Source organism: Thamnophis elegans, chromosome 15 (genome assembly GCF_009769535.1).
Source record: "Thamnophis elegans isolate rThaEle1 chromosome 15, rThaEle1.pri, whole genome shotgun sequence".
Classification (NCBI taxonomy): domain Eukaryota; kingdom Metazoa; phylum Chordata; class Lepidosauria; order Squamata; family Colubridae; genus Thamnophis; species Thamnophis elegans.
Genome location: NC_045555.1, coordinates 10028644 through 10054951, shown reverse-complemented (window position 1 = coordinate 10054951; position 26308 = coordinate 10028644). Strand labels below are relative to the sequence as shown.

The window sequence follows — 26308 nt, the reverse complement described above, 5'->3', positions numbered from 1 at the left end:
GGATTGAATGCCTGGCAGTGGGCAGAGTTAGCCTGCAATATTACATTTTATCCGGAGGGAGGGAGGAAGGAAGAAAAGGAAGGAAGGAAGGAAGGAAGGAATAGTACTTAAGACTTACATACCGCTTCACAGTGCTTTACGGCCCTCTCTAAGCGGTTTACAGAGTCAGCCTCTTGCCCCCCAACAATCTGGGTCCTCATTTTACCCACCTCGGGAGGACGGAAGGCTGAGTCAACCTTCAGCCTGGTGAGAATCGAACTGCCAAATTGCAGGCAGCAGGCCGTCAGCGGAAGCAGCCTGCAGTACTGCACTCTCACCACTTGCGCCACCAAGGCTCATAAAAAGAGAACTCCCCCCCTTTCCCCCTAAAAATCTTAATCTTGCTGTAAAAGAGATTTCGGAGAGGCCGGTGGGGAAGAGAGATCGAATCTCAGCCATGCTCTTCTTTTTTTCTTTCCTTCTCACGATGCGCAAGAGAAAGGGAAGCCCTAAAAAAATGGCTTCTACGGTTTTCCAGGCTGCTGCTTGAAACATTCAGCGGCTGTTAATCAGACTCGGCCGTTAATCTGGCTCGGCCGGCTTTTACCCAAATTGGAGTTTGCCACCCTGTGTTGGCGCAGAGGAATTTTCTTCCCTTGCGGAGGTTTGAGGGGTGGGTGGGGGGGATATTTGACCCTTTCCGTTCTTCCCTGGGCGAACCTATTCTAAACCAAAAACCCACTGGTAAAATTAAAACGGGAAGGCCGACCTTCCTAAAGGGAGCTGGGATCTTAGCTTCGTGGTGCAGTCGTTTCGATCACGGGTGATGGACCGCGAAGGAGAGGAAACAGGAGGACTAGAAACTTGGTTGCAAGTTTAAGGGGTACGGAGAAGTTTGTTTGGGGGAGACCCAACGGGTCACCCACTATGGCTCTCTGGGTTCCTGAGCGTCACCACGCACGCTCCCTGCCTTACCTTCCTGCTTCCTGGAATTGCCGCGTCCTGTTCCCTCCGGAGCAGCCGGAGGGTTGGGGGTCAACCTTTGCCTTTTGTTTTGGCTGCAGGTATTTCGAAGGGGGCGTTTCCTCGGTCTACCTGTGGGATCTGGATCACGGCTTTGCCGGGGTGATTCTAATTAAGAAAGCAGGCGACGGATCCAAGAAGATCAAAGGGTGCTGGGACTCCATCCACGTGGTAGAAGTCCAGGTAGATCCCAGTCCCTCCCTCTCCCTCCCTTCTTCTCTCTTTTCCTCCCACCCTCCTCCTCCTCTTCCCTCTCTTTTCCTCCCTCCCTCCTTCTCCCCCTCCCTTCTCTCTTTCTCTCTTTCCCTCTCCCCTCTCCCCTCTCCCTCCTCTCTCCCCTTGCTCCCTTCCCCTCTCTTTTTCTCCCTCCCCCTCCCTCCCCCTATTTTTCTCCTTCCTCTCCCTCCTCTCTTTCCCTCTCCCCTCTCCCTCCCTCTCTCTCGTCCCTGAAGACACTCGAGGGAGGAGCAGGGTGTGTGTGTGTGCGTGCGCTCATGAGCATTTTTCTCTTTCCCCCCCTTCCCCCAGGAGAAGTCCAGTGGCCGTACTGCCCACTACAAGCTGACTTCTACGGTGATGCTGTGGCTGCAGACGAATAAGACCGGCTCGGGCACCATGAACCTGGGAGGCAGCCTTACCAGACAGGTAAATAATTTCTGCCCAGCCCCTCTTTTTTTTTTTTGCAATTTTTATTTTTAAACATAAAAAAACAACATAAAAAAAATTCTCATCCATTACATACAGCATGTCGTTTGGTTACAAGTGTTTTTGCATCCATATTCTCAATTACATATACAATCACAGATTTTCTGTCTAATATAACTAGATACCTCACTTTCATTGTACAACATATATTCAATTACGATTAATATTTCTTTCTTTTCAACAAACCTAATTCCCTTACATTCTTGATTGTCTGTTTAATAACAATATACCTTTATGTAATCAATTTTCCCATTCTGAATATTTTTACAGTATAAAAGAATTTACCAACTGTTTATGTTTATATATCACTATTTTCAATCATGTATAATCCCACCAATCATCCATCGAGTATGCTTAGGTTCATCATTGTCCTTGTACATCATACATTGAAACAAAAATGTTATTCCTTCATTTTTCAACAAGGTATTCTAAATACTCACTTCATATATCTACCAATTTTTCATTACTTCCTTATTAAAATTGTTTATCAACAACAGGATATCTTTATAATACACTTAGGGTTATACATTATATCCCCAATCCTCTATCAAATGTACATAGATTCATTATTATCCTTATCCTTCATTTTAAAACAAAAAATTCTAAATTATTCAATTCATGTATGTATGTATGTATGTATGAATGTATTTAGTGTCACAACCTCTGGTATGCCCAAATATGGGAGGAAGCCTACTGCTTCCTATCTTCCTATCTTCCTATATTTTTACTGTTGCCTTTGTTACATTTGTGTTGTATTTGTGCTGATAAATAAATAAAGGGAGACTAGTATAGATCTATTTCAAGCTAATTAGCTCTCATCAGCTAGCCATACCCTTACTGGGATTCGAACCTGGGCTGTATTACATATTAGGCAGTTGTGTTAACCACTAAGCCACAAGGTTCTCCTCCTTTATCAGCTGAGCCAGGGAAATAGGTATGTATTTAGTGTCACAACCCCTGGTATGCCCAAATATGGGAGGAGGCCTACTGCTTCCTTTCTCTGTCTTATCGGCTCGTCACAAGAGACCATCCACTATTTAGTGACACTAAATATATATCAGTTTTTCATTGTATCTTCATGGAGCCAAGTACTTTCCTCCCCCACCCCCAACACCTCCCCCTTCAGGCTCCACATTGAACCTCCTCAAGCAGCCTGTGAAGGTAATGAACAGTCCCTCCACAAGCGGCCAATCCCTCTCAAGTTTGGGTGCTTCAAATTCCTGGGATCGGAAGATTAAAATAAAATAAAATAAAACGAAAACCTTCCCTCCCGCCTTCCACCAAACAGCTGTTGCATTTCTGTAATCTCCTCCACCTTCTCCCCCATTGTCAGTGCCTCTCAACAGCATTTCAACAATGTCCTCTCTCTCTCTCACCGGCTTTAATCTGCAGTGGGTCTTTCAAATTCTCCCACCCACCCCCCAAAACCCCCCACCCCTTCTGGGACTGTTGCTTCCAGATGGGGAGGGAGGGAAGGAACGGCACCACCCGCCCTTCCCCCTTAAGTTTCCCCACCCCACCCTACTTCAGCACTTGGGGACACCTGTGCCCTGTTGTTGGGGGTGGGTGGGTGGGAGGAGGGCGCCCAGCTCTTGCAAACATCTGGCCTTGAGCCGAGAGCTAGTTGAGCACTCTGCAGCTCTGCAGAAGGCGCAGAAAATGCCCAAGCACGAGAGATGGGAGAAGCTCCCGGAGGGCCCCACCAGCTCTTCCTGTCCCCCCCACCCCCACCCCATCGCACACACCCAGTGAAACAAAGGCCTTAATCTCCCTCCCGGCCTCCCCTTTTGTGTGTTTATAAAAAACACACCGGGGCCGGCTAATTGGAGCTGGCACCCAGCCACCAGCAGGCCGTTGCTTGCCTGGAAGGCACGCTGATGAAATTACATGCCCCGTCAGGCACTGTCCGTGCGATGCTCTCCCTCTGCTGGGGGAAGACGCAGAGTTCCCCCCCCCCTCCATGTCTCAGGAACATTCCTTGCCTTTGTGGAAAGAGGGAGGGGGGCATCGAGGGACCTGCACTCCATCCTGGTCTGCTGTCCTGACCGAGGCTTCCCAAAAGAACAAAGCTGACTCGTCGTCCTGATAAAACCCCTTTTATTTAGGTTAAAGGGAATTCCTCTCCAGCAAAGTCTTTCGAGAGATTTCACAACTAGTCTTTTTATCAGGCTTGAAGAGCTGTCAAGCCGATATCTTCTAAACGCCATGCTGTAGCAGCAATTACTTGGCAAGTAGTCAGGGATGGATCTTCACCCAAATGAATTGAACTCATTGTCTCCTGCAAACTCCCCTCCCCTTTCGCTCCTCTTTATTCCCTATGGGGGAGGGGGCCATTAACCGTCCATTTATGGCCTTACTCCGAAGTCGACCCTTCTTCCTTGGCTGTTCCTTTCTCCTGGCAGCTCTCTGCATGCACACACTGGGAACAGGCTCCAACTGTTCTTCTGCCCCTCTGATGTCTGGCTCTGAAGGCAGCTGATAACTGGCTTACGGCCCTGGCCTCCTCTCCACCTCTGACACAGTTTGAAGTTTGAAGTTTTATTTCATTTGTATGCCGCCCTTTTCCCTATAAGGGACTCAGGGCGGCTCACAACTCAAACAAGGGAAGTGGGATACAGACCATTGACAACAACACAAAACAATACATAGTTAAAAAACGCAACAATCATACCATTCGAGATAGGGGCAACGATTCTTTAGCCCCAGGCCTGTCGGAACAGCCAGGTTTTAAGGGCTATGCAGAAGGCCTGGAGGGTGGTGAAGGTGCGAATCTCCACGGGGAGTTCGTTCCAGAGGGTCGGAGCAGTAACAGAGAAGGCTCTCCTCCGGGTAGTCGCCAGTCGACACTGGCCAACAGATGGAATTCGGAGGAGGCCTAGTCTGTGCGATCTAATCGGTCTAGTGGAGGTAATTGGCAGCAGGCGGTCTCTCAAGTACCCAGGTCCAATACCATGAAGGGCTTTATAAGTAATGACTAGCGCCTTGAAGCGTATCTGGAGACCAATAGGCAGCCAGTGCAGCTCGCGGAGGATAGGTGTTACGTGGGTGAACCGAGGTGCACCCACAATCGCTCGTGCGGCTGCATTCTGGACAAGCTGAAGTCGCCGAATACTCTTCAAGGGCTGCCCCATGTAGAGCACGTTGCAGTAGTCCAGTCTGGAGGTCACAAGGGTGCGAGTGACTGTTGTGAGAGCCTCCCGGTTCAGGTAGGGATGCAACTGGTGCACTAGGCGAACCTGGGCAAATGCCCCCCTGGTCACAGCTGACAAGTGGTGTTCAAAAGTCAGCTGTGGGTCCAGGAGGACTCCCAAATTGCGGACCCTGTCTGAGGGGCGTACTGTTTGACCCTCCAGCCTGAGAGATGGAACACTTGGCCAATTAGACTCCAGGACTGGCCCATGTTCCTTCTCAACCTCCTCACTGTCTGAGTCTGCCGCTGGCAGGCCACAATACCCACTAGACCCCCTCACTCCTTGGCCTAGAAGTCCGTTGGGCATCTCAGTCTTGTCCCATGTGTGGGTTGGGATGACTGACCATTTTCCTTCCGGTGGGGCCCAGCCTCGCTTCTGCAGTCGGCTGTCTCCCCCTCTTCCTCCTCCTCCTCCTCCTCCTCCTCCTCCTCCTCCTCCTCACTTTTGTCCTTCCTTTCTTCCCAGATGGAAAAAGACGAGACGGTGAGCGATTCCTCTCCGCATATAGCCAATATTGGCCGTCTGGTTGAGGTAAGCCGCTCCTGATAGAGAGTCCTTTCTAACACCCCCCAGACCATGGGTTCAGGAAATGGGGTGAAGGCCCCCTTGGCTCCTAACCTTTGACCTTTGCGGTTTTGCTAATGGGCAACTAGTAGCTGAAGGGCCCAGTTGGGCTGAGAGTATGTCTTGGCTTCACACCTCAATTCTAGTCCTCTCTGGGGCATCTAAACCGTTAATATCTTCACCCCTGCTTTTGCAGAATTAATTGCAAAGGGAGGGGCTGGCTGGCCGGCCAGAGGAGGTGCCCACCTCTTGGGTTGGGGGGGCAGAGAGAGAGGGGGGCACAGAGATCTTAGTGCTCTTTTTTTGACCTCCCTCTCCCTGCCACTTTACCTAAATGCATAGAGAAGGAAATGTGTCACTACTAAACATCGGAGAAGATTCATGCATAGTAAAGAAAATTATAGTAAAGAAAATATATATTTGATTATTCGTGTTATAACAGCAGCTAGGATCGTATTTGCACAAAATTGGGAAAGCGAAGAGATCCTGACAGAGGAGAATGTGATAAGGAAAATATTAGAATGTGCAGAAATGTAAAGATTGACCCTGGCAATCAAAGAGAAAGAACAAACTGATTATTATACAATTTGGGCATCGTTTTACCGATGGTTAGAGAACAGACATAAGAATTAATAGTAAAATAAATTATCTAAAGCAGGGGTAGTCAACCTTTTTGTCCCTACCGCCCACTTTTATATCTCTGTTAGTAGTAAAATTTTCTAACCGCCCACCGGTTCCACAGTAATGGTGATTTATAAAGTAGGGAAGTAACTTTACTTTATAAAATTTATAAAGCAGAGTTGCAGCAAACCTCTACCGCCCACCATGAAAGCTGGAACGGCCACTAGTGGGCGGTAGGGACCAGGTTGACTACCACTGATCTAAAGCAGTGTTTTTCAACCTTTTTTGTGCAAAGGCACACTTTTTTCATGAAAAAAATCACGAGGCACACCACCATTAGAAAATGTTAAAAAAAATTAACTCTGTGCCTATATTGACTATAGGCAGGTGTTTTTCCCACGGCACACCTTACACTATGTCACGGCACACTAGTGTGCCGCGGCACAGTGGTTGAAAAACACTGATCTAAAGTATAGAAAAATGTATGAATAGTTAAAACGAACAGAGTTAAATAAATCACAATGGGATTGTTATAAAACTAGATACTTAAGGTATTGGAAATTAAGATAAGATGGGATTAAATAATGAATAAGATTGAATATTTTAATGTTGGCAGAAAATATTTGCACCCAGATGACACACTGGTTAATGGAAAATAAATTGTTTGTATAAAAATAAAATAAATATTTTATTATAAAATACACGCAGAAGACAGGGGGGGAAAGCAGCTTTTTCGTGCCCTGGTCTTAAAACCCTCCTTTTACATATTGCAAAGTCTCCTCACTGCTTCCCAGGAGGTGGAGAGGCTGCCCACGGTCCATTCCCCCAAGGTTGGCGCCTGGATGATCAGAAATTAGGGCAGTTGCCCTCGAAATGTATACTGGGCAACTAGCCTGAAACCAGCCAATTGAACTGGGAAGAAAGGTAGCCTTGTTTTTTTTGCGGCTGCCTGCTGCCCCCTGGTGGCCAATATCCCACCTGACCGTTCACATGGAACTGCGGGATTCCCTATTTTTATTCACCGTTATTCCATACTTGAAAATTGCTACGATTCTGCCAAATGGATTACAAGCAGAGCGGGTTTTGTCTTTTAAGAAATGCCCAGAGGAGTCTGGCTGGCTAGAGGATTACAAGCTCAGAGGGAGGATGGAAGAAAAGAATAGGAATTAGATTAAAATTAACATTGAAAATAAGAAGCATGTAAGAATAGGCCCATAGTTTCCGCAGTTGCGGTGTATGGCTGTGCAGGTTGGACCATAAGGAAGGCTGAGTGCCAAAGAATGGAGGCCTTTGAACTCTGGTGCTGGAGAAGAAGACTCCTGCACTGAGTCCCTTGGACTGCAAGGCCATCCAACCGGTCAGTCCTAGAGGAGATCAACCCTGACTGCTCTTTAGAAGGCCAGATCCTGAAGAGGAAACTCAAATACTTTGGCCACCTGATGAGAAGGAAGGACTCCCTGGAAAAGAGCCTCATGCTGGGAATGATGGAGGGCAAAAGAAGAAGGGGACGACAGAGAAGGAGGTGGTTGGATGGAGTCACCGAAGCAGTCGGAGTGATCTTAAATGGACTCCAGGGGATGGGAGAGGACAGGAAGGCCTGGAGGAACGTGGTCCATGGGGTCGCGATGGGTTGGACACGACTTTGCAACTAATAACAAGAAGAATGGGCCATGTGGAAGAGCTGTTGGAATTGATGCTCCAGTCGGGAGTTTGTCGTCAGTGGAGAGTCCCATCTAATCAAAAGCTTTCCATGGGCTTCATAGGAGACCGGAAGGCCAACAGAGTCTCTTTGGGGGCCTAAAAATGTGGGCAGCTTCTCTCTCTGTGGGCTTGTCTAATGTTTCTCCCTTCCTCCCGCCTCTCCCTAAAACCGCAGGGCCTTGGGATGACCATCAGTTCTCTCTCTCTCTCTCTCTCTTCCCTTTTAGGACATGGAGAATAAAATCAGAAGTACGCTGAATGAGATTTATTTTGGAAAGACAAAGGACATTGTCAACGGGCTGAGGTAACAATGGATGGACTGCAATGTTGTGGTCATGTTTATATATACATACATACATACAGTACATACATATGTATATATGTTGGAAATGGTCTAGGGCAAAGGTGTCAAACTCAACGCCTAGGGGCCAGATCCAGCCCTCAGGGTGCTTATATCTGGCCCATGCAGCTGCCCTGGAAATGTTTCCCCTCGCACATATGAGCTAGTCGTTCCCGACTCTAGGGGGCAGTGCTCATCTCTGCTTCAAAGCCAAAGAGCCAGCGCTGTCCAAAGACGTCACCGTGGTCATGTGGCCGGCATGACTCAACGCCGAAGGCACACAGAGCGCTGTGACCTTCCCACCAAAGGGGGTCCCTCTTTTCCTATTTGCATTTTTTTACCTGCTTTCGAACGGCTAGGTTGGCAGAAGCTGGGACAAGTCACGGGAGCTCGCCCCGTTAACGCGGTGCTAGGGATTCGAACCACCAAACTTTCTCATCGGCAAGCTCAGCGTCTTAGCCACTGAGCCACCGCTTCCATGGAAATACCAAAGGACCCGCCTGCAGTGCCTCTGCCAGCGAAAACGGAGCTCGCGAGGGCCATGCATACCCACCCACCCACCCACCTCTATTTTGGCTGGCAGAGGGTGGCAGGAGGCGGTTTTCTCTGGCAGAGAACTTAGGGCCACCACAGGTGTCTCCCCTTCCCCCCCCCCTCCAACACTAGTGATGTCATGCTGGCCATGTCCTGCCTCCCAAGGTCAGACACAACCTTAATGCGCCCCTCAGTGAAATTGAGTTGGAAACCCCTGGTCTAGGGTCTCCTTCCTTAAGCGGACTGGGGGGGAGGGGGGGCTGGACTAGAAGACCTCTGGGGTCCCTTCCAACTCTGCTGTTCTGTGAAATTTCTCTTCCCCCTGCTCCAGACAGCCTTGCCTTCTAGGAAGCCTTTCCGCCTTCTCCCATCAGTTCTGCCATGGATTGGCCGATTCGGAAGATGGGATGGATCAATCCTAATCCAATCAGCCGGAAGGGCCTGTTTAGGGGTTGGGAAGGCGACCTCCGATTCCCCCGAAATCTTCTCTCTCCTTTTTTTTTTTTTAAACTTGATCCTGTCCATCGCCCACAGCAAAGGTGCCCTGCCGTGCCCCATGGTGCTGCTTGCCGGCCTTTGGCACCCACTTCTCCAGTTGCCCGGAGGGGTTGATGGTTTGCCAGGAGCCGATTTTAGCATCGGACGAAAAGGCTCCAGATGGAGAAAAAGACTCCTAGCCTCCTTCCTTTTCTCTCCCTCCCTCCCTCCCTCTCTTTTGTCTACGAAATCTGGATTTCGGCACCGGGAGACTCCGTACGGCTCCTTCCTGCCTCCTGTTCTCCTTTCGGTTCTTGATCCCCCGTCCCCCTTTGCCTTTCTCCCTTGTTTTCTCCTCTCTGCCAACTTGTCTGACCCTTTTCTTTCCTTCCTCGGCTGCCCTCTTCCGTCTCCGCCCCAGATCAATTGACGCTATTCCCGACAACCAAAAATATAAGCAGTTGCAGAGGGAGCTCTCCCAGGTTTTGACTCAGCGGCAGATGTACATTCAGCCCGATAACTAAACCAGCTCAGGTATACATCCACCCCTCCCTGTCCCATCCTCTTCCTCCCCCCTCCTCCTTTCCCCTCCCCTCCCCAGTACTGAAACTGGCTTACGTGGGCATCTTGGCACTAAAACCACCACTCACCAACTGAGCGCATAGATCCGCATGAGAGAATTCGGCCTTCACGCCAACTAACTCCTAATTCTTGCCAAGTCCCGTTGTTGTTGTTGCTGTTGTTATGTTGTCTTTTAAAGGAAAAGGACGGAGGGAGCCTCCGGATAACCATCGTTTGCGCTCCTTGCCTTGCCGTGTGGAGATCCTTGCACTTGAGAATGCCGACAGCCGTGTGGGCGTCTGTTATGTGTGGGCTGTGTGTGTGTCAGGGGTCTTGCTGGTTTTCTGTGAGCGCGCATGCGCCTTCCGGGCAGGCGGGCGGCGCCTCCCGCAGTCACCGCTACTGGTTTTTTGCGATTCCGGAGAGAACCTACTGAATCCCACCAGTGGTGACGGGTGTGGTTTTTGTGAGTGATTTTCAACCCGGGAACAACAACAACAAACCCACCCCCCACTCACCCTTGACCAGGCTGCCGTGTTACAGAGAGTCCTTGATTAACAACCGCTCGGAGTTACGACGGACCTTTCACACACACCCTCTCCCAAATGCTAACAAGGATGCAATGGAGGTCAGCTACCGTGGATCCGGTTACGAATCCACGGAGAAGCGCTAACTGATGTGTCGGAGATGCTGGGTTTTTTTGGGGGGGGGGGGGATTTGCCGGAAGCTGCCTCCGCTGCTCTTGGCCCCCTCCCCAAGCCCCCTTTCTCCTTCTAACCCCCTGCCTCTTTCCTCCCCCAGGTCTGTGCAGACGTTTGCGGACAAATCGAAGCAGGAAGCTCTGAAGAACGACCTGGTGGAGGCATTGAAGAGAAAACAGCAAAGTTAGAATCCAGCGTCTCCCCTTCGAGGATGCTAACAAGACACGCCATGCACTCATTAGCACCCCCACCCCTCCCTAAATTTCTTAGGAATCTTTTTTTTCATACTCCCCACCTCTCTGGCATCCTCCTCCCCCCCCCCCTTGGCCTCTTCCCCGTTATTTTCATTTCCTGCGTACAATATTCTTCCACTCATAAAACATAAATAAATAAAAGCCTGGTTTTTTTTCCTCACCACCACCCCAAATAAAGTTGTAAAACCTTTTTTGGGGGGGCGGCGGGGGGCGCTGTGAAGGGGGTGGGGCTCTCTAGCAGCTTAATTCCCTCTGTCTTATTGCCCACAGCCTTGCAAAATGTATTTTCTGTTGATTTGTGCCCTTCCCGGCCTTTTTCGACCCTTCCTCCCCCCCCCCTTTTCTTCTTGGGCCTTACATTTTATCTGCCTAATTTCCACCGATCATGTTTTTTTCTTTCGATTTCTTGGTGCGATCCTCCCCGGCTTCCCACCGCTCTTTCCATATTTTGTTATATTGGTGTAAAAAATGTACAAGAAACAAAAAAAACAGAAAAAAACCCTTTATTAAATAACCATGGTTTGTGAAAGGAAGGAAGGAGGGAGGAGAGGGGGGAAAAAATCCATAGTGGAAAATGTGTTTGGTGTATGTTTGGAAGAAAAGTTGAGAAAGGAGGACGGGGGGGGGGGATGTGTGGGTGTGTGGGGGGTTCAGGCAGCGGCCAGCTGCCCCCCCCCCTTAAGGAGTGGTTCCCAAACTTGGCAACTTTAAGACTTGTGGACTTCAACTCCCAGAATTCTCCAGCCAGCTCTGCAGAGCTGGCTGGAGAATTCTGGGAGTTGAAGTCCACAAGTCTTAAAGTTGCCAAGTTTGGGAACCACTGCCTTAAGGGATCTGCAAAAAGCTGGCAAGAGTCAAACACCACCACCACTACCCCAGTCCTGCTTTCCATGCGAGAGGCTGCCGTGTGATGATGCTTTTGACTTGTTCTTGATTTCTATGGGAATGCGAAAGACTGGTTATTATTATTTTTTTTTTAATATGTAATGCTTCAAATTGGAATCTACATCTCTTTTACTTGAGCCTCCATACTTAAAAACGGGGAAAAAAAATAAAAATCTTTAAAAAACGTAAGACAGCCTCCGGTGCTGGGCCTGTTTCTGATTCTTTCTCTTTGTCCTTTTCCCCAACTCTCAAAAGAGTCCAACGTTTTGATTGGCAGGGTCCTGATTGGCAGGCTGCGGCTTTGGGGGGTGGGGGCTGGGCTCAGTGCTTCAGATGAAATGCTCTTTTTTTAAAAAAGAGAATAATTTGATGGTTCTGACTAAAGTTGGCAAATGTTCCCCTTTTGAGTCACAAGTTCCTTGGTCCTTCATGGCACCCCCCCTCCACCCCCCGCTTCATTTCTCACAGCCAGTGGTGGAGCTTAAAGCTTCTTAGCAGTTCTGGGCTTTTCAGTTTTTCTTACCTTTCGGTTTTTATATTTCCTAGAGCTGGCTGGCCTGAAATATTTACGCTGGCTTCCCATCTCAGGAGTCCTGTATATATGGAAAAAGAAGGTGGTATAATGCGCAGAAGGGACTAGAGCTGGATGGAGGCAGTCTACCTCTGAACGTCTCGCAGGCCTCAGACAGATGCGCTGTTCTACAAACTCTGCTGTTCTGACCCAGCGCCCCCAAACACGAGAAACCCTCTGTCAATGATTCCTTTCTTAGGAGTGCCGGCAGCCCCGGTAAAAAGTTACTCTCTCAATGCAGGCTAACAAGTCGGTCCGTCTGGAAGATAAATAGTTGTCTGCTACATCTATTCATCTCCCCCCCCCCCCACACCTGCCTTTTATCCCCAGAGCTAGGGTGGGGCTTCGCTAGCAGTGGTGGCTCTTCCGTCCCAAGGACCAGCCCATAGATTTCCACTGTTCTCCTCTCCTCTCTGCCACATCTATTCATCTCCGCTCCTTGCCTTTTATCCCCAGAGTTAGGGTGGGGCTTCGCTAGCAGCAGTGGCTCTTCCGTCCCGAGGACCGGCCCATTGATTTCCAATGCTCTCCTCTGCCACATCTATTCATCTCCGCCCCTTGCCTTTTATCCCCAGAGTTAGGGTGGGGCTTCGCTAGCAGCAGTGGCTCTTCCGTCCCGAGGACCGGCCCATTGATTTCCAATGCTCTCCTCTGCCACATCTATTCATCTCCGCCCCTTGCCTTTTATCCCCAGAGTTAGGGTGGGGCTTCGCTAGCAGCAGTGGCTCTTCCGTCCCGAGGACCGGCCCATTGATTTCCAATGCTCTCCTCTGCCACATCTATTCATCTCCGCCCCTTGCCTTTTATCCCCAGAGTTAGGGTGGGGCTTCGCTAGCAGCGGTGGCTCTTCCGTCCCGAGGACCGGCCCATTGATTTCCAATGCTCTCCTCTCCTCTGCCTTCTGCACATCCACGTGTCAGGCACGACCCAACTGTTCCTCCTCTCCTTCATCAACCACCTCCAGACCTGGGGGCTGTTGACTCTCCATCTTATGGCCCAGGCTCCGCCTCTCTCTCTCTAAACCAGGAAGGATTCTTTCCCTCTTGGCTTCCCTTCCTTTGCCAAAAAAAGGGGGGGCAGGCAGATAGAGCTGAAGCCCACCCACCATTGCTTCAAGGGTGAGAGAAGGTATACAGGGATAAGCAAAGAACCAAATCCACTCCTGCTGGGGTGATGGGGATATTTTTATTCATTTCGCCATGTCCACGCAAAAAAAAAGAAAATGCCTATTAGAAGGAATGCCCCCCCCCCCCGGTGTGGAAAAAAAGACACCCCCCCAGCCCTCCTCTGACTCTTCAAGCCTCAAGGAGGTCCAGGCAGCCGGCTGCTGTGCATTCCCCCCCCCCCAAAAAAAACCACTTCTTTTTCATGAATTAAGAGTTTTCCCTTTGGAGGAATCCGAGGTGAGGCGGGGGAAATGTCATCGATAAAAGTTTGCTGTCAACGCAGAACAAAGTCTTCATGTTTCAATGTTCATTTTTCCATGAATTGAGAGGTAGGAAAGGATCTCTCTTAAGGTGTTTTTTTCTAGAGTCCTAGAGAGAAAGGCCAGGTCTTTTATCGAAGAGTCCCAAAAAACCCACTGCTGGAATCCCAACGCAGCCACGCCCCGATCCTGGCGTCGTTCAGCTTTCCACAGAGTCCTCTTCTCTGCCCAAAAGAGCATCTCTCTCTTCCAGGACTGGCAGCTTCCTCCGACGATAGGCCAGGAATTGGAACGAAATCTGAAGGTGAAGAATTAAGGTTTGCTGCTTTTGGGACTCAAAACACCCACCCATTGGCTAACAAAGGCTAATAAAGCCTCAAGAAGATCTTTTTTTAAAGGAAAGGGTTGAAATCTCTTCCTCCTCCGGACAAGAGTGGGCCATGGCAGAAATGGGGCATAAACTTGCCTTATGTGGCCCAGCTGGCAAAGCAGAAATGATATTTTAATTAACGTGGTAGAGGCAGGTATTTCTCTCTATGAACAATGAGAATATATGTGCTGGGGGAAAAACACTGCACTGGCGTCAGGAAACTGGGCTGGCTGGGCAGGGGGTGGGGGGATCCTCCTCCAACGCTCCCTCCCCTCTCCCCCCCATTCAATCTTGACACTATCGTTGACTGCAGTTCAGAAAGTCTCTGAATCAAAAGTTTGTGACACACGATTTTCCCCTCTCTGGGCACAATGAGAATATATCTGCTGAAATAAAACCTCCGCACCGGCAACAGGGAAGGCAACTGGCCAGTAAATACTCCGCTCCATTCAGTTTCCCAGACTCCACCGCACAAGGGATTATGAGGTCGTTAAAAAGATGATCCTGCTTGTCTCGGGACTATTTTTGCCCCCACCCACCCAATCTTGACCCTACCATTGACGGCAGTTCAGAAAGTCAAGTTTAAAAGCAGAAACAAGCCCCTCCCCGCCCCCGTTTTGCAGAAAAGGATACCACGACGTCGAGGGACAGAACCCCCAAGCTGCCAACCAGCCAGGGCAAGTGGTGGATCACGTAACTGGCTTCCGACTGCCCCGGATCCGGGTTTTTCATTAAGACGCTGAGACCATAAAGTGTATTTCCCAGCATGACCAGAGCGAAGAGAGAATAAGAGATTTCGGTAGTGCATTTCCTCTTGAACTGCAAAGAGAGAGAGAGGGATTTTAAAAGCTTCACGGAGGTTGCATTCAAGAGGCAGGCTCTGCATAGTAGTCTGTAATTGGGATTTGATTATGAACATTGAGCCAGATTTTACTCGGTGACACTGTTCACTGGGCTCATGGCTAGGTTCAAACAAGCTTTGAAGTGGAGCAAGCATATGACATCGTGTCTTAGACCAGATCAGGGCGTAGGAATAGCATTAAAATCCCCCAGTTTTTCTTGCAACAGATCTCAGATAAGTCTGCCTTTAGCTAGGTTTGGCAATGGTACACTCAGGGATAGAAGTAACAAGAATAGAATAGAAAATATGGAATGGAATGGTATAGAATAGAATATAATAGAAAATATGGAATGGAATTAAGAATGGAATGGAATGAAATAGAATAGAAAATATGGAATGGAATTAATGAAATGGAATAGAATAGAAAATATGGAATTGAATTAATGGAATGAAATAGAATAGAATAGAATAGAAAATATGGAATGGAATTAATGAAATGGAATAGAATAGAATAGAAAATATGGAATGGAATTAAGAGTGGAATGGAATAGAATAGAAAATATGGAATGGAATGGAATTAAGAATGGAATGAAATAATAGAAAATATGGAATGGCATTAATGAAATGGAATAAGAAAATATGGAATGGAATTAAGAATGGAATGAAATAGAATAGAATAGAATAGAAAATATGGAATGGAATTAAGAATGGAATGAAATAATAGAAAATATGGGATGGAATTAATGAAATGGAATAAGAAAATATGGAATGGAATTAAGAATGGAATGAAATAATAGAAAATATGGGATGGAATTAAGAATGGAATGAAATAGTATAGAATAGAAAATATGGAATGGAATTAAGAATGGAATGGAATAGAATAGAATAGAAAATATGGAATGGAATGGAATGGAATAGAAAATAAAAGGGGTTTATCGGGACGAGGACGAAGCTTCGTGCTGCTGGGAAAGTCTAGGTCAGAACAATCTGCTCCCCAAAAGAGCCCCTCCCTTCCGCAGTGGGCCTTCCCCCTCGAGTAATGCTTACATTGGTGTAGATCTGAGGGACCCGAGAAAGCAGGTAGAGCACTGACGAAGTGGATCCGATCACAAAGCCGCAGATCTCCTTCTGGGTGAAAGGCTGTGGAAGGACAGAGAGGGTTACGGGATGCTGCGGACAGAACGTCCCAGCAGGCCTCGTGGGATCCAGGAGGAAAGAGGGTCGAAGTAATTTAACGGGAAACACCACCACCAGGTGATTTAGTCCGTGGGTTAATTTGGATAATCCTTTCTCCCTCCCTTGAATCCACCTGCCACTTCAAATTCAAACACTAATCTTTGTCTAGCATTCCTCCCACCCAAGGAGTAAACTTTTAACTTTAGAAAGCACTAGCTGTTAACCTGGCATTGCGATCTAACATTATAGATACAGTATAATTCATTCCTTTTCATTTCAGCTGTCCAGGCGTTCCAGAGTTATGCTGGAACACACACACACACAGACACAGACACACACACACAGTATTAGGGGTGCCTTACCCTCACACTATTTGTTTCCAGAGAGTATATCATCTGTGTACCAAGTCATTTCAGCGGCCCAGGCGTTCCAGAGTTATGTTGGAACACACACAGACAGACATACACACAGTATTTGTTTCCAGAGAGTATGTCATCTGTCTACCAAGTCATTTCAGCGGCCCAGGCATTCCAGAGTTATGCTGGAACACACACACACACACACACACACACACACACACACACAACCTGAGGGGTGTTAGGGGTGCCTTACCCCCATAGCATTTGTATCCAGAGAGTAAGTCATCTGTGTACCAAATCATTTCAGCAGCCCAGGCGTTCCAGAGTTATGCTAGAGCACACATACACCGACACCTTCCCCCCCCGAGGGATGTTAGGGATATCTTACCCCCACCGTATTTGTTTCCAGAGTGTGTGTACCACGTTTGGGGGATACACACAAACACCCATTTGTAGATAGATTATTAACTTGGGGGAGAATGTTTCCATGTGAAAATCAATTGGGGCATAACCAGGAGAGCCACAAAATGCATGTATCAATGCCAGCCAGGTCTTTTCACTCGGGCATCTTTTGCTGGACAAGTTTCCTGTGGCCACTGGACATAGGGGCAAAACAGGGGTATGTTGTTGGGGTCTCCAGGGAGAGAGGCAGAAGGGCCAGAGGCCAGCGCTTCTGTTAACTTTTAACGTCATCTCCAACTACTGCTAAACTTTACATTACCACCACCTTTCTCGACGGGATTTGAACCCAGGGCAGCCATTGGCGAGGACAGCGTGGTGTCTGCAAGGTGTTTTAAGGCCAGTTTTGCCTCACCTCCCAGCCTGGCGGAGAGTCCGCAGAGGATAAAAGTTTCCTGCTTTTGAACATCCTTCCGTCCCCCAGGTGAGGAGAGGCAGGCCCCCCCTGCCAGGCAGGCGTCAACGTCGCTCCCAGGACGGTGCAGGCGAAGACGGCGTTGATTGAAGCGGAAACTGAGGAAGGGAGAAACGTTGGATTAGGGGTTAAAAGTCTGTCTCGAGTCTTCTTCTTTTTTTGGTCTGTCCCAATCAAACAAAAAGGAGAAGCCGGTGACATCAGCATAAACTTTCCCTGGCAGCCACTTCGCAAAGCAGAAATACGAGCCAAAAAACCCCCACAAGAATCATCGTCCTCTGCGGCAGGGGAGCGCTTTCGCACGCCATCTACCAGATCTCAACCTCTTAAGAGATCTGAAACGGAAAGAGATACGATTGAGGGGAGACCAGCTTTCGCGGTTCAAAATAAGTCACAGAAAGGGTGAGAAAAAGCTTTCGCCGCGAAGAGCAGATGCCCCACACACCGTTTCAATTTTTGTTCGAAGGGGGCAGCAAGGATGTGTCTTCCCATGGCAACTTGGGAGAACCCAGATTTTGGGGGCACCAAGAACCTCAAATCCTCTTGAAAGAAAGATTGGCTTCCCGTTAAAACTACCATATTTTTTGGAGTATAAGACGCACCCTTTTTCCTGAAAAAAGAGGCGGAAAATCTGGGTGCGCCTTATACATCGAATACAGCATTTTTTGCCTCCCGAAGCCCCGCCCACTTTACCAAAGTGGCTGTGCGTACCCTTATGGAGGCTTTCAGAGAGCTCCTGGGGGGGTGGGGAGGGCAGAGATGAGCAAACCACAGGCTGTTTTTTCCCTCCCCAGCCCCCAACAGCACTCCATAAGCTTCCATAAGGCTATGCGTGCCATTTTTTTGACACAAAATGGGCCTGTTTTTGAGAAAAACTGGCTTTTTTTTGCTCGTTTTTGTCCCTCCCCAGGAGCACTCTGCAATCCCCCCCCCAAGGCTATTCATGCCTTTTTTTTTTTTGAAAAAGAGGACTGTTTCGGGGAGTTTTACAGAGTGCAAAAACTTTTCCCCCCCTTTTGGAAAGCTTTTTAACTGATTGATGAGAATTACATTGATCAAGTGCTGTGCCAGTAGAAACACCTACCTATCTACTGTATTTCTCTCTCTCTCTCTCTCTCTCTCTTTCTCTCTCTATCCCTCTCCCTCCCTCCCTCCCTCCCTCCCTAACTACTCTCTCTCCCCCTACCTATCTACTGTATTTCTCTCTCTCCCTCTACTAACCTACTCTCTCTCCCTACCTATCTACTGTATTTCTCTCTATCTCCTATTTCTCTCTCTCTATCCCTCTACCTACCTACCTACACACTCTCTCTATCCCTTTATGTACCTATCTACCTAACTACTCTCTCTCTCTCTCTCTCTCCCTACCTACCTACTGTATTTCTCTCTCTTTCTCTCCCTCTCTATCCCTCTATCTACCTACCTAATATTTTTTAAATTTGCCTCTTCAAAACCTTGGTGCGTCTTATTCTCTGAAAAAATACGGTGCTGTCCACTCTTCTATACCAGAAGGGGGGAGACATTGCTCTATTTTCAGAGTTTTCCATTATTAAAAAAATAAAGGGGGGGGGGAAACCTCTGTCTGTGTGCCCAGATGCAAAACCACAATTCCTTCCCTTCCTCCCCATCTTAGCATCCAAAAGATTATTTGAATTAAGCAGGCCAGTTCGGACAGGTTTGGGCGAACTGGTAGTTATGGCCAGCGAGTAGGCCTGCCCACCCACCCTGGCGCTATCCTGTCCTCTACAGGGGTAGGCTTCAAAAAATTTAGCAGGGGGTTCTCTGCTCAGTTGCTGGGTGGGTCTTGCCATGGTGGGTGTGGCCTAGTTAGCCTCCTGCACCATGCCGGGGGGGGGGCATTTTTCTCGAGTCTCCGGAAGGGCGAAAATGGCCTCCCCAGGCCGGAAACGAGCCCGTTTCCCGCCTTCCTGAACTTCCAGTAGGCCTGTTTTTTGCCCTCCCTGAGCCTTCACATGCGCCCTGCAGTTGCCTGCATCCAAAACCTGGGGACTCCTGGGAGGGGTGGGGTAGGGGGGGGCAGTGAGTAGTGGGAATGGCACAGAATCTTAGCTAGAGGTTCTTGCAGTCCCCCAGCATCCCACCCGAGTCTCCTATATAATTATAATTGCCGTCTGTTTGACACAACGAGCACGGTGTGCGTCACAGGTGGGTTCCTGCCAGTTCGCACCTATTCGGTAGAACCGGTTCGTCAAATCTACCGAACCGGTTAGAAGAGGTTCCACCAGTGGACCCGGAAAGCAGGCCACACCTACAGAAGAGGTTCCAAAATTTTTTGAAACCCACCACTGACACACACACACACACACACACACAGACAGACAGACAGACTCACACAGAGAAAGAGAAAGAAAGGAAGAAAGAAAAAAAGAAAAAAGAAAGAAAAAGTGAGAGATGAAAGAAAAAAAGGGAAAAGGGACAGAGAGAGAGAGACAGAGACAGAGAAAGAAAGAAAGCATATGGCGGGCAAGCCACTCCCACCAGGTCACATGGCGGGCAAGCCACTCCCACAAAGGAGGCCACACCCACAGAGTAGGTTCAAAAAAAAATTGAAACCCACCACTGGTGTGCGTGAAGCTATCCTGCCCCATGTAATCACCTTGTTTTCAAGCAAAGCACGCATATGCACAAAGCCCGTGTAGGTATCCCGTCCTATGTAATCGCCTTGTTTTTGAGCGAAGCGTGCATGCACGCCCACATTTTCAATTCTGGGCCAACCGGTTGTTAAACTTTGTGACGCCCCACATTCCTTCTGGAAATGAAGCCCTGATTTTTGAACCTTGGGGATATTCCGTGGCGGAGTTTTATATCTCGCTCACATTAGCGGAGGTCAACTTACGGACTCTGTTTTGATTCTTGACTTTGTAGTAGACGTAGAGAGAGATCATGAGCAAATCGGCCACCACGTAGTAAATGGCGGTGTATACCTGGGGAAAAGGAGAAGGAGAAGCTGAGGGGGAATTCTGGGATTAATTAAGAGAACTCGGGAACTCTCGGCTTAATAACAGTAAAGGTAAACATTCCCCTCGCACATATGTGCTAGTTGTTCCCGACTCTAGGGGGCGGTGCTCATTTTCGTTTCAAAGCCCAAGAGCCAGCGCTGTCCGAAGACGTCTCCGTGGTCATGTGGCCAGCATGACTCAATGCCGAAGGCGCACGGAACGCTGTTCCCTTCCCACCAAAGGTGGTTCCTATTTTTCTACTTGCATTTTTGATGTGCTTTCGAACTGCTAGGTTGGCAGAAGCTGGGACAAGTCACGGGAGCTCCCTCCGTTACGCAGCGTTAGGGATTCGAACCGCCAAACTTCTGATCGACACATAGCCACAACAATGATGGCTTTGGTCATCTTTCTCAGGGTCCAGGATTGGGACCAGGAGAACATTCCAGGTCAAACTGGTTTTTCTCTTGTTTCTTACCTGTAGTGGCAGCTGATCCGCCAAGAAAGACCCCACTAAGTTCAGCGAGTCACCTCCGAGCCATCCCAGAAGGAAGTAAACAGACAGGGCTTGGTCCATGATGCCAGTTTTACAGGCCAGGTAGAACTGACTGCGTGGAAAAGTGGAGGAAGAAAGAATTTAAAAAGGAAGCATCAGAGTCACCCCTGACCAGCAAATTATACCACTGATTGTGGGCTGGGGCTGATGGGAAAGGGAGTCCGGGGTCCAATTATAAGGGAAGCGCATCCTTTATTGCAGTGTTTCTCAACCTTGCTGGCTGGGGAATTCTGGGAGTTGAAGTCCGGACATCTTCAAGTTGTCAAGGTTGAGAAACACTGCTTTATTGTGTCATTCTGCATAGGATGAAGTTAAACCACCCACTTTGGGGACGAAATTTCATTTATTTTTTTGCTGCAACGGATTGTGGCACAAACAGCTCGTGTGTTTCAAGAGGTTCCTAGAGGTGATATTTTAAAAGCCGCCCACAGTCAGGTGTGGCTGGGCATCTGGCCATTTCCTTTGCCTGAATCCCAGGAAATGAGTCATCTCCCGTTTTGTCATCCCCAATGGGCAGCCACTTATTTGTCAGCCAAGCCAGGGAGGGAGGGAGGAAGGAAAGATGGGAATAGAAGGAAGATAGATGGGAATGGGGATGGAAGGAAGGAAAGGGGAAAGGAAGGAAGGAGAGATGGGAATAGGGTGGGACGGAGGAAGGAGAGAGATGGGAATGGGGAGGGAGGAAGAGGAATGAAGGAAAGAAAAAGATGGGAATGGGGAGGGAGGAAAGGAAGGAAGAGATAGGAATAGGGAGGGATGGGGAAAGGAGAGAGGTGAGAATGGGGAGGGAGTGGGAGGAATGAAGGAAAGAAAGAGGAAAAGATGGGAATGGGGAGGGAGGGAAGAGATGGAAACAGGAACGGAGGAAGGAAGGCAGAGGAAGGGAGGGAGGAATGAAGGAAGAAAAAATGGGAATAGGGAGGAAGGAAGGGAAAGAGGAAGGAAAGAGGGGAGGGAGGGAGATGAGAATGAGGAGGGAGGAAGTAAGGATGGGAATGGGGAGAGAAAGAGGAAAGGAAGGAAGGGAAGGAAGGAGAGATGGGAATAGGGAGAGACGGAGGAAGGGGAATGAGGGTGGGAGGAAGAAATGAAAGAAGAAAAGATGGGAATGGGGGAAGGAAGGGAAAGAAGAAGGAAAGATAGGAATGGGGATGGAGGGAGGGAGATGAGAATGGGGAGGGAGGGAGGGAGGGAGGAAGGAAGGAAAGATAGGAATGGGGAGAGAAAGAGGAAAGGAAGGAAGGAGAGATGGGAATAGGGAGAGACGGAGGAAGGAGGAGGAGGGAGGAAGAAATGAAAGAAGAAAAGATGGGAATAGGGAGGAAGGAAGGGAAAGAAGGATGGGAATGGGGATGGAGGGAGGGAGATGAGAATGGGGGGGAGGAAGGAAGTAAAGATGGGAATGGGGAGAGAAAGACGAAAGGAAGGAAGAAGAGATGGGAATAGGGAGAGACGGAGGAAGGGGGAGGAGGAAGGAAGGAGCTAGCCAACTGGCACCCCTAGCACAAAAGTCCCAAAACTTCCTACTGGTCCGGGATGCAGGGTGAAGGTTCCCCCCTCCTCGTTTACTTACGGGAAGGAAGCCCCAGCAAAGCAGGCAATGGAGACCAGGCCCAGCACCACGCTGGTGATGTCCCAGCCATCCTGAGCGCACTCATGGAAGACGGACAAGATCCACTCCGAACCGTTGACGCAATCCGAGGCGTTCCCCCTGGAAAAGCTGAACTTGTGCGGATGAGCAAACATGGCCGGCCTCAGGCAAGGGAATGAGCCACTGGGAGTCACTGGGAATGCAAAACAGGCCTTCCCATAGTGAACTGGGAACCTGTAAAGGAAGACGAGAGATGGGGGTCTCTGGGATTTGCCAACCCTCAGATCAAAATGTGGAATAGCAAAAAAAAAAAAAAAAAAAAAAAAAAAAAAAAAAACCCAAAAGGGTGAAAATTGATATTTTAAAAATGAAACACGCATCTTCCTTCCATTTTTTTCCCTGGGGTATTTCAGTTGTTCCTGGAACAGAACTTTACATGAAGAATAAAATAAAAACAACACTGGCCGCCACCTAAACTGAAGAAGTTCCCTAGCCTGGTAACGAGACGTCCATAAACCAACCCACAAGCTCTGAGAACCAACCTTCACCCTCCTCCTCCTCCTACCCCCTTGTTACAGACATTCGCCACTATTGCAAAATAAACGATCTGGTCCCTTCTGTTAAAATTTAAGACGTTTTGCAAACCGGTTGCAAATAAATATTGGGATTCCCAGTTTTCCTCCGGCTCCCATTCCAATATTTCAAAGACCAAGTGACTAATTGACGTCACCGGAAACCCCCATGTTCAGGGGCAGTATATCTGAGGCTAGTCTGAAAGACAGCTGTTAACTTTTCACCATGGAGGTACAGTATATGGCAAAAGTGAGTAGTGGGTTTGAAGAGAGGGGGGGCTCTAGATGCCCTCAGGGTGCCTTGCGAGGATTTTCAGCCAGGAAGGAGTGGGGTTTAAGGACAGAGGGGAGGTTGGGGGGTTGGGGGGGAAGGTAGGGGGAGGGAGGTAAACATTTGTAAAAGTTTTTTTTTCAAAAATTTTCAATTAAAAAAAACATTTACCAAATATGAGGGGGAGGTGTAATCACTTCTTTGCAGGGTGGGGGGAAAAGGGGGCTGGGGACACCTCCCCCTCCCCCTTTGCTGTGACTCATCTAGATGATCTCATGTGATCCCAAGCAGCAGCTGACCAGGCAGGCAGCAGTCAAATCTTATCAGCACTTTCCAGGTTCAAACAGCTTAGCCAGCAGCTTAACCTCCCCCTTCAGGGAAGACTTCTGTCTTCAGATAAGCACCCAAGACCCCCTCCTCAAAATATGCTTACCAAGGAATCCTCTTCTCCCCACCCCACAATTTTCTACAGCCGGTGGGAAAAATAGATCAAGGTTAACAGCAGACAGAACAAAGCTTTTGATGATTCATCAGTGCATAGAAAGGGAAGAGTTCAAGATTGGCCAAGAATGATTATTTCTTTTGCTTTCGAAATCGTCCCGAAAAGACCTCGTTTTTGTTCCAGCTGAAAAGACAAACCACGGATAAACCAGAAAAGCTGGGATTCTGTGGTCTGTTTAAGACACTGAACTAGCCAGAATTAAGCCAGTTAGCGGGAAAAGACCGACTACCTTGTTATAAGGTTGAAAAGCTTTTTTTATTTTGAAATATTTTCTATTGTTTTCTATCATACCTTCCATTTCTATGTTGAACAGTGTGCTCTCTAGGTGTCCAAGGGGTTAATATACAAACATCGTCATTATAATCATCTCTCTCTCATCTATCTATTATCTCTCCCTCAATCGCTCTATCATCCCTCTATTTATCATCTCTCTCAATCATCTCTCTCATTATCTATCTATCTATCTATCTATCTATCTATCTATCTATCTATCTATCTATCTATCTATCTATCTATCTATCTATCATCTATCTATCTATCTATCTTCTATTTATCATCTCTCATCTCTCCCTCAATCGCTCTATCATCCCTCTATCTATCATCTCTCTCAATCATCTCTCTCATTATCTATCTATCTATCTATCTATCTATCTATCTATCTATCTATCTATCTATCTATCTATCTATCATCTATCTATCTATTTTCTCTCTATTTATCATCTATCATCTCTCCCTCAATCGCTCTATCATCCCTCTATCTATCATCTCTCAATCTATCATCTCTCTCATCTCTCTCATCTCTCTCTATCTACCTACCTACCTACCTACCTACCTACCTACCTACCTACCTACCAATATGCGACAATACATAAACAAATATACGATATTTGAAAAGCTTTTTTGAGTGTGGGCTTCCTAATTTCAGCAGCCCAGAGACTTTGGGGGGGGAGGGGTCGGGCCTTCCAATTTGGAGCTGGAGAAAGGCCAGGGAGGGTCTTCTACGTCCCCACCTCCCTCTCCCCACGTTTGGAGATGCTCAGGCTTCAAGATGGGGACGCCAGACAAAGCAAGGATCCCGGTTTCCCACAGGAAACTTGAGATGGGGGGGTCTCTTTCCCCCTCCCCCCTCCCCAATCCTCCGCCTTCCTCGGCGGAGGGAACCCCCACGCCCCTTCCCCATTCATTGCCTGGCGTGTAAGGCTGGCCTGGGCTTCGCCTCCCCTTTACCGGGGCTCAAGGGCAGCATCCCTCACCTGCCCAGGTGTGTGTTCAGCCTGGTGTGCTCAGGTTCTTTCCCGGGTGGGGGGTTTATTTGGGGGGGAAAGGTTGGAAAAGCGGCGCGTCCGACTCACCGGCCCTTTGGCGGGTGGGGGGTCCGCGATCCCCCCTCCCCGGCAGCTCCTCTCACTCCCTCCTGCCTTGTGGGGTGTTGGGGGGGGGGGACACTCCGGATACGCAGCCGGATTGCCCGGGGAGGCTTTGCGAGGTTGCGGGTTGTTGTTTTGGGCTGCCTCTTTTCTTCGCGACCGGCGGCTAAGCCGGAGCCCCGCCCGCTGCTGACTCGGACGGGAGGCTCAGCTGATCGCCGCCGGCTCCGCCTTGCGGGGCGGAACTGGGCTGGCTGGGCAGGGGGGATCCTCCTCCAACGCCCCCTCCCCTCTCCCCCCCCATTTGCAGGCGCCCCTCCTCTAGCAGGCTCTTCTTCCACCCCCCACCCGCCTGGTTAAAAAGGGGGGGTCCTCAGCTGCTCCCCCCAAACCCCTCTGCTGAGTTTCGGCCAGGAAGGAGGGGGGGTTGAAGAGAGGGGGCTCTAGATGCCCTCGGGGTGCCTCTCAAAGACCTTGCTTTTCAGCCAGGAAGGAGCGGGGTTTAAGAAGAGAGGGGGCTCCCTCTAGTCTAGATGCCCTCGGGGTGCCTCTCAAGGACACTGCTTTTCAGCCAGGAAGGAGTGGGGTTTAAAGAGAGGGGGGCTTCTAGATGCCCTCGGGGTGCCTCTCAAGGAACCTCCTGAGTTTCGGCCAGGAAGGAGTGGGGTTTAAGGAGAGAGGGGCCTCCTTCTAGTCTAGATGCACTCAGGGTGCACCTCAAAGACCCTGCTTTTCAGCCAGGAAGGAGCGGGGTTTAAAGAGAGAGGGGGCTTCTAGACGCCCTCGGGGTGCCTCTCAAAGACCTTGCTTTTCAGCCAGGAAGGAGCGGGGTTTAAGAAGAGAGGGCGCTCCCTCTAGTCTAGATGCCCCCGGGGTGCCTCTCAAAGACCCTGCTTCTCAGCCAGGAAGGAGCGGGGGTTTAAAGAGAGAGGGGGCTTCTAGATGCCCTCGGGGTGCCTCTCAAGGACCCTGCTTGTCTGCCAGGAAGGAGTGGGGTTTAAAGAGAGGGGGGCTTCTAGATGCCCCCGGGGTGCCTCTCAAAGACCCTGCTTTTCAGCCAGGAAGGAGCGGGGTTTAAAGAGAGGGGGGCCCTTCTAGATGCCCTCGGGGTGCATCTCAAGGACCCTGCCGTGTTTCGGCCGGGAAGGAACGGGGTTTAAGGATCAACCAATCAGAATAGAGCTGGCAAGGGGCATTGGAGGTCTTCTAGCCCATCCCCCTGCCCCAACGAGTGAAGTCACCCCCTCTAGATGCCCTCGGGGTGCCTCTCAAAGCCCCCGCTCCGCTTTCCTTCCTTTAGTGGGTTGAGTTCCGGGATTTGGAGGCGGCGCCCGGTTAC

At 49.1% G+C, this 26308-nt stretch overlaps 2 protein-coding genes across 3 annotated transcripts in view; one reads left to right on the top strand and one right to left on the bottom strand.

The window, feature by feature from the left end:
• CAPZB (capping actin protein of muscle Z-line subunit beta) overlaps nucleotides 1–11122 on the top strand; it is a 54637-nt gene extending 43515 nt beyond the window's left edge. Inside the window, exons 5-9 of the mRNA XM_032232105.1 lie at nucleotides 1044–1185; nucleotides 1531–1647; nucleotides 5364–5429; nucleotides 8012–8088; nucleotides 10498–11122. Of these exons, the coding sequence (XP_032087996.1) occupies nucleotides 1044–1185; nucleotides 1531–1647; nucleotides 5364–5429; nucleotides 8012–8088; nucleotides 10498–10585 (490 nt within the window). The 3' untranslated portion in view covers nucleotides 10586–11122. The remainder of the gene's footprint in view (nucleotides 1–1043; nucleotides 1186–1530; nucleotides 1648–5363; nucleotides 5430–8011; nucleotides 8089–10497) is intronic.
• A 2260-nt stretch (nucleotides 11123–13382) lies between these two features.
• Nucleotides 13383–26217, bottom strand: SLC66A1 (solute carrier family 66 member 1). 2 transcript variants are annotated; one of them, XM_032231923.1, is made up of 8 exons: nucleotides 24955–26217; nucleotides 22240–22491; nucleotides 20589–20718; nucleotides 20011–20098; nucleotides 17094–17251; nucleotides 15792–15884; nucleotides 14537–14722; nucleotides 13383–13831 (listed from the first exon to the last, which is right to left on the bottom strand). In XM_032231923.1, exons 2-8 carry the CDS (start codon nucleotides 22410–22412, stop codon nucleotides 13733–13735), a joined length of 927 nt encoding a protein of 308 aa, XP_032087814.1. In that variant the 5' UTR covers nucleotides 22413–22491; nucleotides 24955–26217; the 3' UTR covers nucleotides 13383–13732. The 2 variants fall into 2 exon arrangements, with proteins under 2 accessions (XP_032087814.1, XP_032087816.1); XM_032231925.1 differs by lacking the exon at nucleotides 24955–26217 and adding an exon at nucleotides 23534–23974.
• Nucleotides 26218–26308: the final 91 nt, after the last annotated feature.